We start from the raw sequence: 14,618 nt of genomic DNA, 5'->3' as shown, positions 1-14,618 counted from the left end.
TTGTAATGTTTTAGGCCTATTGGCAGACATTCATATAAAATATATGGCATATAAAGAGACTTTTTCCTTGTCCACTCAAGTTTCTCAGCGTGCATTCTAGTAACATTTGTGTCATTTGCAAGGCTACTTTTACTTTTAGACAAGAGCCCGACCAATGTATCGGCGGACCGATATTATTGTGCGTTTCTTTCTGGATTTTTTAAAACAAATTATATATCGGCCGAGATATTGAAATGTAGTTTTGTTTTTACTTGAGTACGGGAAGTGCGTACTTTTGCCATCTCTGGTAAACCCCTTACTTAGGCATTAACCACTGGTAATTTAGCCATAAAGCACTAGCATCACTGTTCACTTTCTCCAACATTGCACCAGTGAAGCACAACACCAATGCATGGAACTGTGTGCTGAATCCCGATTGTCCAGTCAGACCTTTGATAAATGTTTTCTGTTGTGCAGAGGTTCCAGACTACAAGCAGCGAGTTCAGGCCATCAAGGATCTGATCAAACAGCTGCCCAAACCCAACCACGACACCATGCAGGCCCTCTTCAAACACCTCAGGAGGTAAGACCGACTTTGTTTTCACTCCAAACACATGTGAATACAAAAATAACAATGCATAGACACCATCTCAACACACACGTGTTACATTTCATTTTAATAGATTACAAATCTGCCACATTTTGGAGCCGATGGACATAAAGTAGAGCAGCGTCTTCTGCGATTTTTAGGCCAAGAACCTCTTAACTGAAAAAGAGAAGCTTTTTCGAGATAAAAAATGTTGGTATATTCATATATTTATACATCAAGTTTTAATGTTACTATGTGGCACAATGAATCCTTAAGCTTAACTGTGCCTTATGGCTGCTTTAGCTGTAGGCCATCTGTGTTGCTGTATATGTAAATAGTTTTTTTTTTTTGTTGAAGATCTCTGCAGTAGAGTGTTACTGTGTGAGTTGATTTCCCTTTGAGACACACTATGTCAACCTCTGCCTTGTTCCACCAGGGTGATCGACCACGGGGAGGAGAACCGGATGACCACCCAGAGCGTGGCCATTGTCTTCGGCCCCACGCTGCTGCGGCCTGAAACCGAGACCTGGAACATTGCGGTCCACATGGTCTACCAGAACCAGATAGTGGAGCTCATACTGCTGGAGTACGAGAACATTTTTGGCAGGTAGAAAGAGATGCTGGAGGATTTTCTTTTGTCTTCTCCACTCGATCTCCGTCCCAACGCAGAGCTCTTCCTAACCCAGCATGGCCCTGCCAAAGATGGCCTGGCCTGGCTTGGTCCGGCCCGGGCCAGCTTCTCTTCATCTCAAACCAACCTGCGGTCTCTGGCTTCTCCAATCGCACACCCTCCGGACCAAAGCCACACCACTATGTCCAGAACCAAAACATAGATGTAACTAACTAGCGACCAAAACATGTTAAGACTCTTTGCACTTTTTCAGTATCTCATTTTCCTCTGCAGCTGCATTTGTGCCACTTTACTGCAAAGGTGACATTCTCCTGTCCCTACACTGAATTCCTAAAACTAATACAAAGTTCCACTACTGCACAGACTCCCTGAGACCAAAGAAGAAGAAGAAGGGGCCTCAGTTACAGAGGAAGCATCAGTATTGGAGGTTGGAGAATGTACTGTATATCCTATGTGTACCTATATGACCATGTAAAGACTCTTCACTCTTGTATGAACCACACTGGGGAACCACCAGAAGTAACCAAACTACTGTGCTTGGCTTTAGACGTTTAGACCCTAAGAAGAAAGTTTTTTTTAGGAATTCTATGACCATTTTCTGTCCTTCTCGTACTGCTCTCCCTTTCACCTTCTCTTTAAATGTAAATATTTAGTTCCCCTTCTACCTCTTTCCATCTCTCTCTGAATCCTTCTCCTTCCTTTTCTTCCTGTAATCCTGAAATACTGGACCAGGGTCCTCTGAACACATAAGAGGTTTCAGTCTGTAATATACAGTATCTGCATGTCACCTCCTCCATTCGGCTTTAAGAACAAATCATCTCGCAGCGGTCAGAACTTGAAAAAAACAAACAAATGGTACTCTGCTTTGTCTTTCCTAACTCACGGATATTAAATGCAAAGGCAAACAACCTTTAAACATGACTCCATTGATAAACGTGTACAGTGTTTATGTGTGTGCATGTGGATGAGGGTGAGGTGGATGGATGACTGGATTTAATGACATTTTATTGTACAAATGGTAAATATAAAGTATGTATGCCTGGAATGTTAAAAATATGATAGGAGGGAGACATCCCTATTCTGTGATCGTTGTGTAACCAACAGATACAATAAAGTTAGGAACTGGGGAGGTGGAAGTTTACCTGTGTGGCAGGTGAATGAAAGATTGTTGAATGTAACTGTCTGCTTCATCAAGCTGGAATAAAGACATCTAATAAGAGACATTTCCAAAGGAGATATGTTGTTTTTATACTTTTCCACTCATTTATACTTGTGCTGCAGTGATATCATGTTTTTCATTGTAAAGATCAAGGGCAGAATAAGAGTTCTGCTCACACATGTTGAGTTTTCTGCATCTATGTCCAGTATTAAACTCATTTAAAGTCCATCTGTCCGTCCAGATGAAGACAGTTGAGTGTCCAGCTGACTTTAGTTTAGTTTCAGGGCCTCATGAAACTTGACAATGTCTTCCATGGAGTCAGCCTTCACTGTGTGCTCTACAACATGACGGACTCCTCTTTCTAAAGCACGATAGTACCGCTTCACCTCCTCCAGCTCGGACTGCAGTCGGTTCTCCACCTTTTGGCGCTCCTGCTGAGCTTCACTCAGCTTCTTCTCGTACTTTGACTCCACCGATTTGATACTTTCCTCCAGTTTCTTAATGTAAAACTCTCTGAGCTCCTCCTCTCTCTTAAGCAGCATCTCGCACACCTCCTCGTAGGTGTAGTTGGAGTAAAACCGTCCTCCGTTGGCATTGACCATCTCCTCCACCTTCTCCAGCAGGTCCAGCACCTGTTCGCGATCGTTGGCTTGGAGGTTGTTGAAGACGTGGTAACGGTTCTCCACCTTAGCCAGGATGGTCTGCAGCTCGGGTCCCGCCTTCTCCACCAGCTGTTGGAAGTCTGACGTTGCTCTGTCCCCGTATGTGAAGAGGACGATGGTGTGCTTCCAGGCATCCTTTCCAAAGATCTCTTCCACCTTCCCGACGGCGTCTCTTTCCTCTGCCGTGAAAGGCCCCAGCTTGATGACCAGCAGGATGGCGTGGGGCCCCGGGGCCGACATGTTGATGCATTTGGCGATCTCTCGCTTTATATATTCATCCTCCTGCGAAGTGTCGAAGAGGCCGGGGGTGTCGATGATGGTCACCCGCCGGTTGCACACCTCACCCGTCTGCTTACAGCACTGTTTAGTGACTGAGGAGAGAAAACAGAGTTAATCAACATGTGCTTTGTCTCACGGTTAGAGTCACTCTTCAACTCTCCGATACCTCAACACATCCTCTGTGTATAAGCAGAGCCTGTCTATGGAGAACCATATCACTCCTTTGTAAGCCCCATTGTACCAAATTTGGCTGCAGTTCCATTGGGGCTGATCACAGGCAAGTGCAAAATGAATGTGAGTCTATGGAGCTGGAAGGCTAAATTTGTCTCTTTTGCCTGATTGCCGTTGAGAAATCTCATATGATTGTAGTTTTTGCAGGTTCAACATGGATTATAGGTTGAAAGTTGAATAAACAAGTACTCATGTCCTTTGGATTTCTTACAGGTTGAGTTGTGGTTGCCCATAACACGCTAGCATTCTGATTGGTCAGTGAAGGGCTGATTACGACCAGAGATCCCGCCTGATGGCATCCGAAGCGGAACCAGAATGTCAGAGCCCGTCCACGGGCATTCTCTGAGAATGTTAACCCTTGTGTTGTCTTCCTGTCGAAATTGAAGATTAACACTTTGTTGATGCTCTTTATCAATGTTTTTAACTTTTTCTTACGTTTTTGTACCTTTTTCAATGTTTGTCACTTTTTTTGATGTTTTCAACACTACGTAACACTTACTTATTAACTTTAGTTATACAGTTATTTTTGGGAATTTATGGTCAATAAACCTCAGTTATACGAAATTATGCCTAATGTTTGCGTTATAAAATCAGAAATTAGGAATTATTTAGACTAAAATTAAAGGAATGGATGTTGATGATAATCACAGACTAGAATATGTCAACGTTTACTTAATACTATTTCAAAAACACTTCAATTTGTTTTTCAAATGCTATAAAATTGAATAAGACGCCCTGAAATTAATGAAAGTAGAGATGTGTACTTGGCAAAGAGCGTTGTGTGTAATCAATCATGTTATTTTGGGAAATTAAAAAGAACACTGATCTAGGAAAATGGGTCAGTTTGACCCGAGGACAACATGAGGGTTAATGTGGACTTTTTTTGTCCAAGTTGTTTATTGACAGGGAGAGCCTGACCTGTCAGCTTGTCGATGCCTCGAGAGAACCAAGGAAGTGACGCCGTAAAGCGATATCTCCGGCCGCACGGTGCGTATAACATTATTGACATTTTAAAAGGCTTTTTAGAACTAAAACTGAATTCAAATGTCCTGAGAAAAGTGGATTTTCAGGGGTGTAGCTCCATAGACCTCCATTCATTCTGCACTAGCCTGTCCCTCAAAACGGCAAACAGTTCAGAAGCCAGAAGTTTCCAGAGAGTGGAACTTCTCCTCTTATTAGACATTCTTTGGTAAAAGTAGCAAACACTAACATGCAACACATGCTAAACTGATAGTAGCAGTGGCCAGGTGCACTCAGTGGCTATATTTGACACTGATTGGTTGGGAGACGATGTCGGCGTGTTTTCAACTCTGTGGTTTTCCACTCTGTGGTTTTCAACTCTGTGGTTTTCCATCTTTCGTTAAGACGGAAATTTAACGGATTGATTTTGTTGCTGTTATAATAATATTAGTATGACATTACAACCAGAAGCACCAAAGGTAACCCTTTATGTTTTCTTCCCGTCGACGATGCAACTTTTTGTTTTTCTGGCTGATATTTTAAAATGAAAACTGTAATCCACTTTTGTCGCTTTTCCCAGTGTTTTTGACACTTCTTTCGACGTTTGTCACTTTTACGATGTCTAAGTCAATTCTTCAAATGCTATAAAACACCCAAATTCAATGAAAGTAGTGAACTGATCATTTAGTTTACTTGTGAAGAGCGTTGTACGGAACCACAGACATTTTTCTTTTTTGACAATTTGGTTAAAAGAAAACCCAAATTTCTGAACCGAGGACAACAGGAGGGTTAAGCAAAAATACTCAAGAATAGTTCTAATTTGCCAAATAAACGCCGACATCCGGCCAGAACTTCTAGTAATGTGTCTGAAATGGAGTGTCAGTGTCATAGGACCACTCAAAAGTGAGTGTTGTTGCTGTGTTGGACAAGCGCTCCCAAGCACCTATATAGGAATTTGGCGATGCAGACCACAACAACTGTGATTGGTCCACTAGGTTGTTGCTTGGTAACTCTGAGTTGAACCTGTCTACTGCTATGAATCAGCCTAAAGACACGGTGTTCCCGCCTCATTGTTGTGCCAGTCTATGACTCCCTGTGGTTAGCGTGAAGATCACACTGGAAAACCAATCGTCTAATAGTATATCTTTTATTTTTCCGTTTTTTCTTACCGGACAGACGGCTGACATCTGCAGTGAAGGTTGCCCCTCCCAGTATGGTGTTTCCACTGGAGCTCTTCCTTGATCCAGTCCTCCCAACAACAACCAGTCTCACCTCTGACACTAGAACACAGAGGAGAAAAGACTGGCTTTATATTTTTCCCATGTTCAGCCAGCTGGTTGTTTGGAACTTAAAGAAAATGTAATGATTTTAATCTACAGACATATGAATTCACAATGACACATGACAGTTCCTCAGGAAGTTCTCTCCGTTTCATGTTGACTAGACCCTCATGATCCGGTTTTATGGATGCTATTTTGAGTCGGTTTTTATTTTTTAACAGCAGACCGGCCCCACTGGGTTTTTTATCGTGGTTAAATAAAGGTTTGATTGCATTTGGCCAATAAAAGAAAAAACAATCATTTTTAATGACAAATAAATGACAAATAAGTGATTCTGATAAATGAATATTAAAAAAATAAAATCAAAACGGATGGTCAACAATGTTATGAGTGTTGCCATGTCAGTCTGTCCACCAGAGGACGCTCTACAATGTCCCCGTTAGTGATGGCGTTGCAAAGTCTGTCCACCAGAGGACGCTCTACAACGTCCCTGTTAGTGATGGCGTTGCATAGTCTGTCCACCAGAGACGCTCTAACAACGTCCCTGTAGTGATGGCGTTGCATAGTCTGTCCACCAGAGACGCTCTACAACGTCCCTGCTAGTGATGGCGTTGCATAGTCTGTCCACCAGAGGACGCTCTACAACGTCCTGTGAGTGATGGCTTTTCACAGTCTGTCCACCAGAGGACGCTCTACAACGTCCCTGTTAGTGATGGCGTTGCAAAGTCTGTCCACCAGAGGACGCTCTACAACGTCCCTGTTAGTGATGGCGTTGCATAGTCTGTCACCAGAGGACGCTCTACACAACGTCCCTGTTAGTGATGGCGTTGCATAGTCTGTCCACCAGAGGACCTCTACAACGTCCCTGTGTGATGGCGTTGCATAGTCTGTCCACCAGAGGACCTCTACAACGTCCCTGGTGAGTGATGGCGTTTCACAGTCTGTCCACCAGAGGACGCTCTACAACGTCCCTGTGAGTGATGGCGTTTCACAGTCTGTCCACCAGAGGACGCTCTACAACGTCCCTGTTAGTGATGGTGTTGCATAGTCTGTCCACCAGAGGACGCTCTACAACGTCCCTGTTAGTGATGGCGTTGCATAGTCCCCTGTCCACCAGAGGACGCTTTACAACGTCCCTTTTGGCAACACTGATTTTTATTTTGTTAGTAGTTTTTGTTCAAAGGACTTTAAGTTTCATATCTGAAGTTTGTATTTTTATACATTTTAATCCGCTATCCAGACCCCCCCCCCCAAAAAACAGATTTCCCTAACAATAGTATTGGTTATATGATTAAATATGATAATGCAGTTTAAAAATAAACTGGTGTTTTTATTGTCACAACAGAACAGAGGAACATCAAAATACATTAATGTTCTGATGAATAAAATGTTAAAAATACAAACTTCAGATATGAAACTTAAAGTCCTTTGAACAAAAACTACTAACAAATAAAAATCAGTGTTGCCAAAAGGACGTTGTAAAGCGTCCTCTGGTGGACAGACTATGCAACGCCATCACTAACAGGGACGTTGTAGAGCGTCCTCTGGTGGACAGACTATGCAACACCATCACTAACAGGGACGTTGTAGAGCGTCCTCTGGTGGACAGACTGTGAAACGCCATCACTCACAGGGACGTTGTAGAGCGTCCTCTGGTGGACAGACTGTGAAACGCCATCACTCACCAGGGACGTTGTAGAGGTCCTCTGGTGGACAGACTATGCAACGCCATCACACAGGGACGTTGTAGAGGTCCTCTGGTGGACAGACTATGCAACGCCATCACTAACAGGGACGTTGTGTAGAGCGTCCTCTGGTGACAGACTATGCAACGCCATCACTAACAGGGACGTTGTAGAGCGTCCTCTGGTGGACAGACTTTGCAACGCCATCACTAACAGGGACGTTGTAGAGCGTCCTTGGTGGACAGACTGTTGAAAGCCATCACTCACAGGACGTTGTAGAGCGTCCTCTGGTGGACAGACTATGCAACGCCATCACTAGCAGGGACGTTGTAGAGCGTCTCTGGTGGACAGACTATGCAAGCCATCACTACAGGGACGTTGTTAGAGCGTCTCTGGTGGAAAGACTATGCAAGCCCTCACTAACAGGGACGTTGTTGAGCGTCCTTGGTGGACAGACTGCAACGCCATCACTAACGGGGACATTGTAGAGCTCCTCTGGTGGACAGACTGACATGGCAACACTCTAACATTGTTGACCATCCGTTTTGATTTTATTTTTTAATATTCATTTATCAGAATCACTTATTTGTCATTTATTTGTCATTAAAAATGATTGTTTTTTTTTATTGGCCAAATGCAATCAAACCTTTATTAACCACGATAAAAAACCAGTGGGGCGGTCTGCTGTTAAAAATAAAAAACCGACTCAAAATAGCATCCATAAAACGGATCATGAGGTCTAGTCAACATGAACGGAGAGAACTTCCTGAGGAACTGTCATGTGTCATTGTGAATTATGTTGTAGATTAAAATCATTACATTTTCTTTAAGTTCAAACAACCAGCTGGCTGAACATGGGAAAAATATAAAGCCAGTCTTTTCTCCTCTGTGTTCTAGTGTCAGAGGTGAGACTGGTTGTGTTGGGAGGACTGGATCAGGGAGAGCTCCAGGGAAACACCATACTGGGAGGGGCAACCTTCACTGCAGATGTCAGCGTCTGTCCGGTAAGAAAAAACGGAAAAATAAAAGATATACTATTAGACGATTGGTTTTCCAGTGTGATCTTCACGCTAACCACAGGGAGTCATAGACTGGACAACAATGAGGCGGGGACACGTGTCTTTAGGCTGATTCATAGCAGTAGACAGGTTCAACTCAGATTACCAAGCAACAACCTAGTGGACCATCACAGTTGTTGTGGTCTGCATCGCCAAATTCCTATATAGGTGCTTGGGAGCGCTTGTCCAACACAGCAACAACACTCACTTTGAGTGGCCTATGACACTGACACTCCATTTAGACACATTACTAGAAGTTCTGGCCGGATGTCGGCGTTTATGGCAAATTAGAACTATTCTTGAGTATTTTTGCTTAACCCTCCTGTTGTCTGGTTCAGAATTGGGTTTTCTTTTAAACCAATTGTCAAAAAAGAAAAATGTCTGTGGTTCCGTACAACGCTCTTCACAAGTAAACTAAATGATCAGTTCACTACTTTCATTGAATTGGGTGTTTATAGCATTTGAAGAATTGACTTAGACATCGTAAAAGTGACAAACGTCGAAAGAAGTGTCAAAAACACTGGGAAAAGCGACAAAAGTGGATTACAGTTTCATTTTAAAATATCAGCCAGAAAAACAAAAGTTGCATCGTCGACGGAAGAAAACATAAAGGGTTACCTTTGGTGCTTCTGGTTGTAATGTCATACAATATTATATAACAGCCACAAACAATCGTTAAATTTCCGTCTTAACGAAAGATGGAAAACCACAGAGTTGAAAACCACAGAGTGGAAACCACAGAGTTGAAAAACGCGACATCGTCTCCCAACCAATCAGTGTCAAAATAGCCACTGAGTGCACCTGGCCCTGCTACTATCAGTTTAGCATGTGTTGCATGTTAGTGTTTGCTACTTTACCAAAGAATGTCTAATAAGAGGAGAAGTTCCACTCTCTGGAAACTTCTGGCTTCTGAACTGTTTGCCGTTTTGAGGGACAGGTAGTGCAGAATGAATGGAGGTCTATGGAGCTACACCCCTGAAAATCCACTTTTCTCAGGACTTTGAATCAGTTTTAGTTCTAAAAAGCCTTTTAAAATGTCAATAATGTTATACGCACCGTGCGCGCGGAGATATCGCTTTACGGCGTCACTTCCTTGGTTCTCTCGAGGCATCGACAAGCTGACAGGTCAGGCTCTCCCTGTCAATAAACAACTTGGACAAAAAAAGTCCACATTAACCCTCATGTCCTCGGTCAAACTGACCCATTTTCCTAGATCAGTGTTCTTTTTAATTTCCCAAAAAACATGATTGATTACACACAACGCTCTTTGCCAAGTACACATCTCTACTTTCATTAATTCAGGGCGTCTTATTCAATTTTATAGCATTTGAAAACAATTGAGTGTTTTTGAAAGTATTAAGTAAACGTTGACATATTTAGTCGTGATTATCATCAACCTCATCCTTTAATTTAGTCTAAATATTCAATTTCTGATTTATAACGCAAACATTAGATAATTCGTATAACAGGTTTATTGACCATAAATTCCAAAAATAACTGTATAACTAAAGTTAATAGTAAGTGTTACGTAGTGTTGAAAACATCAAAAAAAGTGACAAACATTGAAAAAGGTACAAAAACGTAAGAAAAAGTTAAAAACATGTTAAAGAGCATCAACAAAGTGTAATCTTCAATTTGACAGGAAGAAAACAAAAGGGTAACATTCAGAGAATGCCCGTGGACGGGCTCTGACATTTGGTTCCGCTTCGGTCCGGATCCATGCGGGATCTCTGGTCGTAATCAGCCCTTCACTGACCAATCAGAATGCTAGCGTGTTATGGGCAACCACACTCAACCTGTAAGAAATCCAAAGGACATGAGTACTTGTTATTCAACTTTCAACCTATAATCATGTTGAACCTGCAAAAACTACAATCATATGAGATTTCTCAACGGCAATCAGGAAAAGAGACAAATTTAGCCTTCCAGCTCCATAGAATCACATTCATTTTGCACTTGTCCGTGATCAGCCCAATGGAACTGCAGCCAAATTTGGTACAATGGGGCTTACAAGGAGTGATAGGTTCTCCATAGACAGGCTCTGCTTATACACAGAGGATGTGTTGAGGTATCGGAGAGTTGAAGAGGACTCTAACCGTGAGACAAAGCACAGTTGATTAACTCTGTTTTCTCTCCTCAGTCACTAAACAGTGCTGTAAGCAGACGGTGAGGTGTGCAACCGGCGGGTGCCATCATCGACACCCCGGCCTCTTCGACACTTCGACGGAGGATGATATATAAAGCGAGAGATCGCAAATGCATCAACATGTCGGCCCCGGGCCCCACGCCATCCTGCTGGTCATCAAGCGGGGCCTTTCACGGCAGAGGAAAAGAGACGCGTCGGGAAGGTGGAAGAGATCTTTGGAAAGGATGCCTGGAAGCACACCATCGTCCTCTTCACATACGGGGACAGAGCAACGTCAGACTTCCAACACAGTGGTGGAGAAGGCGGGACCGAGCTGAGACCATCCTGGCTAAGGTGGAGAACGTACCACGTCTTCAAAACTCCAAGCCAACGATCGCGAACAGGTGCTGGACCTGCTGGAGAAGGTGGAGGAGATGGTCAATGCCAACGGAGGGAGTTTTACTCCAACTACACCTACGAGGAGGTGTGCGAGATGCTGCTTAAGAGAGAGGAGGAGCTCAGAGAGTTTTACATTAAGAAACTGGAGGAAAGTATCAAATCGGTGGAGTCAAAGTACGAGAAGAAGCTGAGTGAAGCTCAGCAGGAGCGCCAAAAGGGGAGAACCGACTGCAGTCCGAGCTGGAGGAGGTGAAGCGGTACTATCGTGCTTTAGAAAGAGGAGTCCGTCATGTTGTAGAGCACACAGTGAAGGCTGACTCCATGGAAGACATTGTCAAGTTTCATGAGGCCTGAAACTAAACTAAAGTCAGCTGGACACTCAACTGTCTTCATTGGACGGACAGATGGACTTTAAATGAGTTTAATACTGGACATAGATGCAGAAAACTCAACATGTGTGAGCAGAACTCTTATTCTGCCCTTGATCTTACAATGAAAAACATGATATCACTGAGCACAAGTATAAATGAGTGGAAAAGTATAAAAACAACATATCTCCTTTGGAAATGTCTCTTATTAGATGTCTTTATTCCAGCTTGATGAAGCAGACAGTTACATTCAACAATCTTTCATTCACCTGCCACACAGGTAAACTTCCACCTCCCCAGTTCCTAACTTTATTGTATCTGTTGGTTACACAAACGATCACAGAATAGGGATGTCTCCCTCCTATCTATTTAACATTCCAGGCATACATACTTTATATTTACCATTTGTACAATAAAAGTCATTAAATCCAGTCATCCATCCACCTCACCCTCATCCACATGCACACACATAAACACTGTACCCGTTTATCAATGGAGTCATGTTTAAAGGTTGTTTGCCTTGCATTTAATATCCGTGAGTTAGGAAGACAAAGCAGAGTACCATTTGTTTGTTTTTTTCAAGTTCTGACCGCTGCGAGATGATTTGTTCTTAAGACGAATGGAGGAGGTGACATGCAGATACTGTATATTACAGATGAAACTCTTATGTGTTCAGAGGACCCTGGTCCAGTATTTCAGGATTACAGGAAGAAAAGGAAGGAGAAGGATTCGAGAGAGATGGAAAGAGGTAGAAGGGGAACTAAATATTTACATTTAAGAGGAAGGTGAAAGGAGAGCAGTACGAGAAGGACAGAAAATGGTCATAGAATTCCTAAAAAAAAACTTTCTTCTTAGGGTCTAAACGTCTAAAGCCAAGCACAGTAGTTTGGTTACTTTTGGTGGTTCCCCAGTGTGGTTCATACAAGAGTGAAGAGTCTTTACATGGTCTATAGGTACACATAGGATATACAGTACATACATCTCCAACCTCCAATACTGATGCTTTCTCTGTAACTGAGGCCCTTTTCTTCTTCTTTGGTTCAGGGAGTCTGTGCAGTAGTGGAACTTGTATTAGTTTTAGGAATTCAGGTAGGGACAGGAGAATGTCACCTTGCAGTAAAGTGGCACAAATGCAGGCAGAGGAAAAGAGATACTGAAAAAGTGCAAAGAGTCTTAAACATGTTTTGGTCCAGTAGTTACATCTATGTTTTGGTTCTGGACATAGTGTGTGGCTTGGTCCGGAGGGTGTGCGATTGGAGAAGCCAGAGACCGCAGGTTGGTTTGAGATGAGAGGAAGCTGGCCGGGCCGGACCAAGCCAGGCCAGGCCATCTTTGGCAGGGCCATGCGGGTTAGGAAGAGCTCTGGTTGGACGGAGATCGAGTGGGAAGACAAAAGAAAATCCTCAGCATCTCTTTACCTGCCCAAAAATGTTCTCGTACTCCAGCAGTTGAGCTCCACTATCTGGTTCTGGTAGACCATGTGGACCGCAATTGTCAGGTCTCGGTTTCAGGCCGCAGCAGCGGGGCCGAAGACAATGGCCACGCTTGGGTGGTCATCCGGTTCTCCTCCCCGTGGTCGATCACCTGGGTGGAACAAGGCAGAGGTTGACATAGTGTGTTCAAAGGGAAATAACTCACACAGTAACACTCTACTGCAGAGATCTTCAACAAAAAAAAAAAAACTATTTACATATACAGCAACACAGATGGCCTACAGCTAAAGCAGCCATAAGCACAGTTAAGCTTAAGGATTCATTGTGCCACATAGTAACATAAAACTTGATGTATAAATATATGAATATACCAACATTTTTTATCTCGAAAAGCTTCTCTTTTCAGTTAGAGGTCTTGGCCTAAAAATCGCAGGAGACGCTGCTCTAATTTATGTCATACGGCTCAAAATGTGGCGATTTGTAATCTATTAAAATGAATGTAACAGTGTGTGTTGAGATGGTGTCTATGCATTGTTATTTTTGTATTCACATGTGTTTGGAGTGAAAACAAAGTCGGTTACTCCTGAGGTGTTGAAGAGGCCTGCATGGTGTCGTGGTGGGTTTGGGCAGCTGTTTGATCAGATCCTTGATGGCCTGAACTCGCTGTTGTAGTCTGGAACCTCTGACAACAGAAACATTATAAAAGTCTGACTGGACAATCGGGATTCAGCACACAGTTCCATGCATGGTGTTGTGCTTCATGGTGCAATGTTGGAGAAAGTGAACAGTGTGATGCTGTGCTTATGGCTAATTACCAGTGGTTAATGCCTAAGAAGGGGTTTACCAGAGATGGCAAAAGTACGCACTCCGTACTCAAGTAAAAAACAAAACTCATTTCAATACTCGGCCGATATATAATTTGTTTTAAAAATCAGAAAGAAACGCACATAATATCGGTCCGCCGATACATTGGTCGGGCTCTTGCTAAAAGTAAAAGGAGCCTTGAAATGACACAAATGTTACTAGAATGCACGCTGAGAAACTTGAGTGGAAAGGAAAAAGTCTCTTTATATGCCATATATTTTATATGAATGTCTGCCAATAGGCCTAAAACATTACAAAGGTTCTGCCGCATTTGCCAGTCCATGGCATGAAAAATTCCCTTATGAGTTTTTTAACATTAATATGCATTCCCCAGCCTGCCTATGGTCCCCAGTGGCTAGAAATGGTGGAGGTGTAAATCAAGCCCTGGGTATCCTGCTCTGCCTTTGAGAAAATGAAAGCTCAGATGGGCCAATCTAGAATCTTGCTCCTTATGAGGTCATAAGAGGCAAGGTTACCTCCCCTTTCTCTGCTTTGCCCACCCAGAAATTTGGCCCACCCATGAGAGAGAGCACATGGCTTTCAAAGGAGCAAAGTGGCGGTCGGTCAAGGCACACCCCCAGCCTCCACCTTGCCAATCCTCCATACAGTTGTTGGGCAATACGGACTTCAGCTCCAAATATTTTCCATTGGGTTCAGGTTGGAGACTGGCTAGGCCACTCCGGACTTTGAGATGCTTCTTACGGAGCCATTCCTTAGTTGCCCTGGCTGTGTGTTTTGGGTCGTTGTCATGCTGGAAGAACCAGCCACGACCCATCTTCAATGCTTTACTGAGGGAAGGAGGTTGTTGGCCAAGATCTTGCGATACACGGCCCATCCATTCTCCCCTAATACGGTGCAGTGTCCTGTCCCCTTTGCAGAAAAGCATCCCACAGAAAGAAGTTTCCACCTCCAAGCT

At 43.3% G+C, this 14,618-nt stretch overlaps 2 protein-coding genes and 1 pseudogene across 15 annotated transcripts in view; 2 read left to right on the top strand and 1 right to left on the bottom strand.

The window, feature by feature from the left end:
- LOC116698784 (rho GTPase-activating protein 12) overlaps positions 1 to 2,253 on the top strand; it is an 81,354-nt gene extending 79,101 nt beyond the window's left edge. For all 13 annotated transcript variants that reach the window (XM_032530951.1, XM_032530950.1, XM_032530949.1 and 10 more), the window contains 2 exons: positions 457 to 562; positions 1,005 to 2,253. In XM_032530951.1, coding sequence (XP_032386842.1) covers positions 457 to 562; positions 1,005 to 1,179 — 281 coding nt within the window. In that variant the 3' untranslated portion in view covers positions 1,180 to 2,253. The remainder of the gene's footprint in view (positions 1 to 456; positions 563 to 1,004) is intronic.
- The window catches only part of LOC116698794 (GTPase IMAP family member 7), a 23,678-nt gene continuing 10,271 nt past the window's right edge, over positions 1,212 to 14,618 (bottom strand). For both annotated transcript variants that reach the window (XM_032530986.1, XM_032530987.1), the window contains exons 3-4: positions 5,660 to 5,770; positions 1,212 to 3,391 (exon numbers count right to left, since the gene is read on the bottom strand). In XM_032530986.1, coding sequence (XP_032386877.1) covers positions 2,628 to 3,391; positions 5,660 to 5,770 — 875 coding nt within the window. In that variant the 3' untranslated portion in view covers positions 1,212 to 2,627. The remainder of the gene's footprint in view (positions 3,392 to 5,659; positions 5,771 to 14,618) is intronic.
- On the top strand, positions 10,622 to 11,391 carry LOC116698796 (GTPase IMAP family member 7-like; annotated as a pseudogene).

This window comes from Etheostoma spectabile, chromosome 12 (assembly GCF_008692095.1).
Source record: "Etheostoma spectabile isolate EspeVRDwgs_2016 chromosome 12, UIUC_Espe_1.0, whole genome shotgun sequence".
In the NCBI taxonomy this organism is placed as follows: Eukaryota; Metazoa; Chordata; class Actinopteri; order Perciformes; family Percidae; genus Etheostoma; species Etheostoma spectabile.
This window is presented reverse-complemented; position numbering and strand designations above follow the sequence as displayed.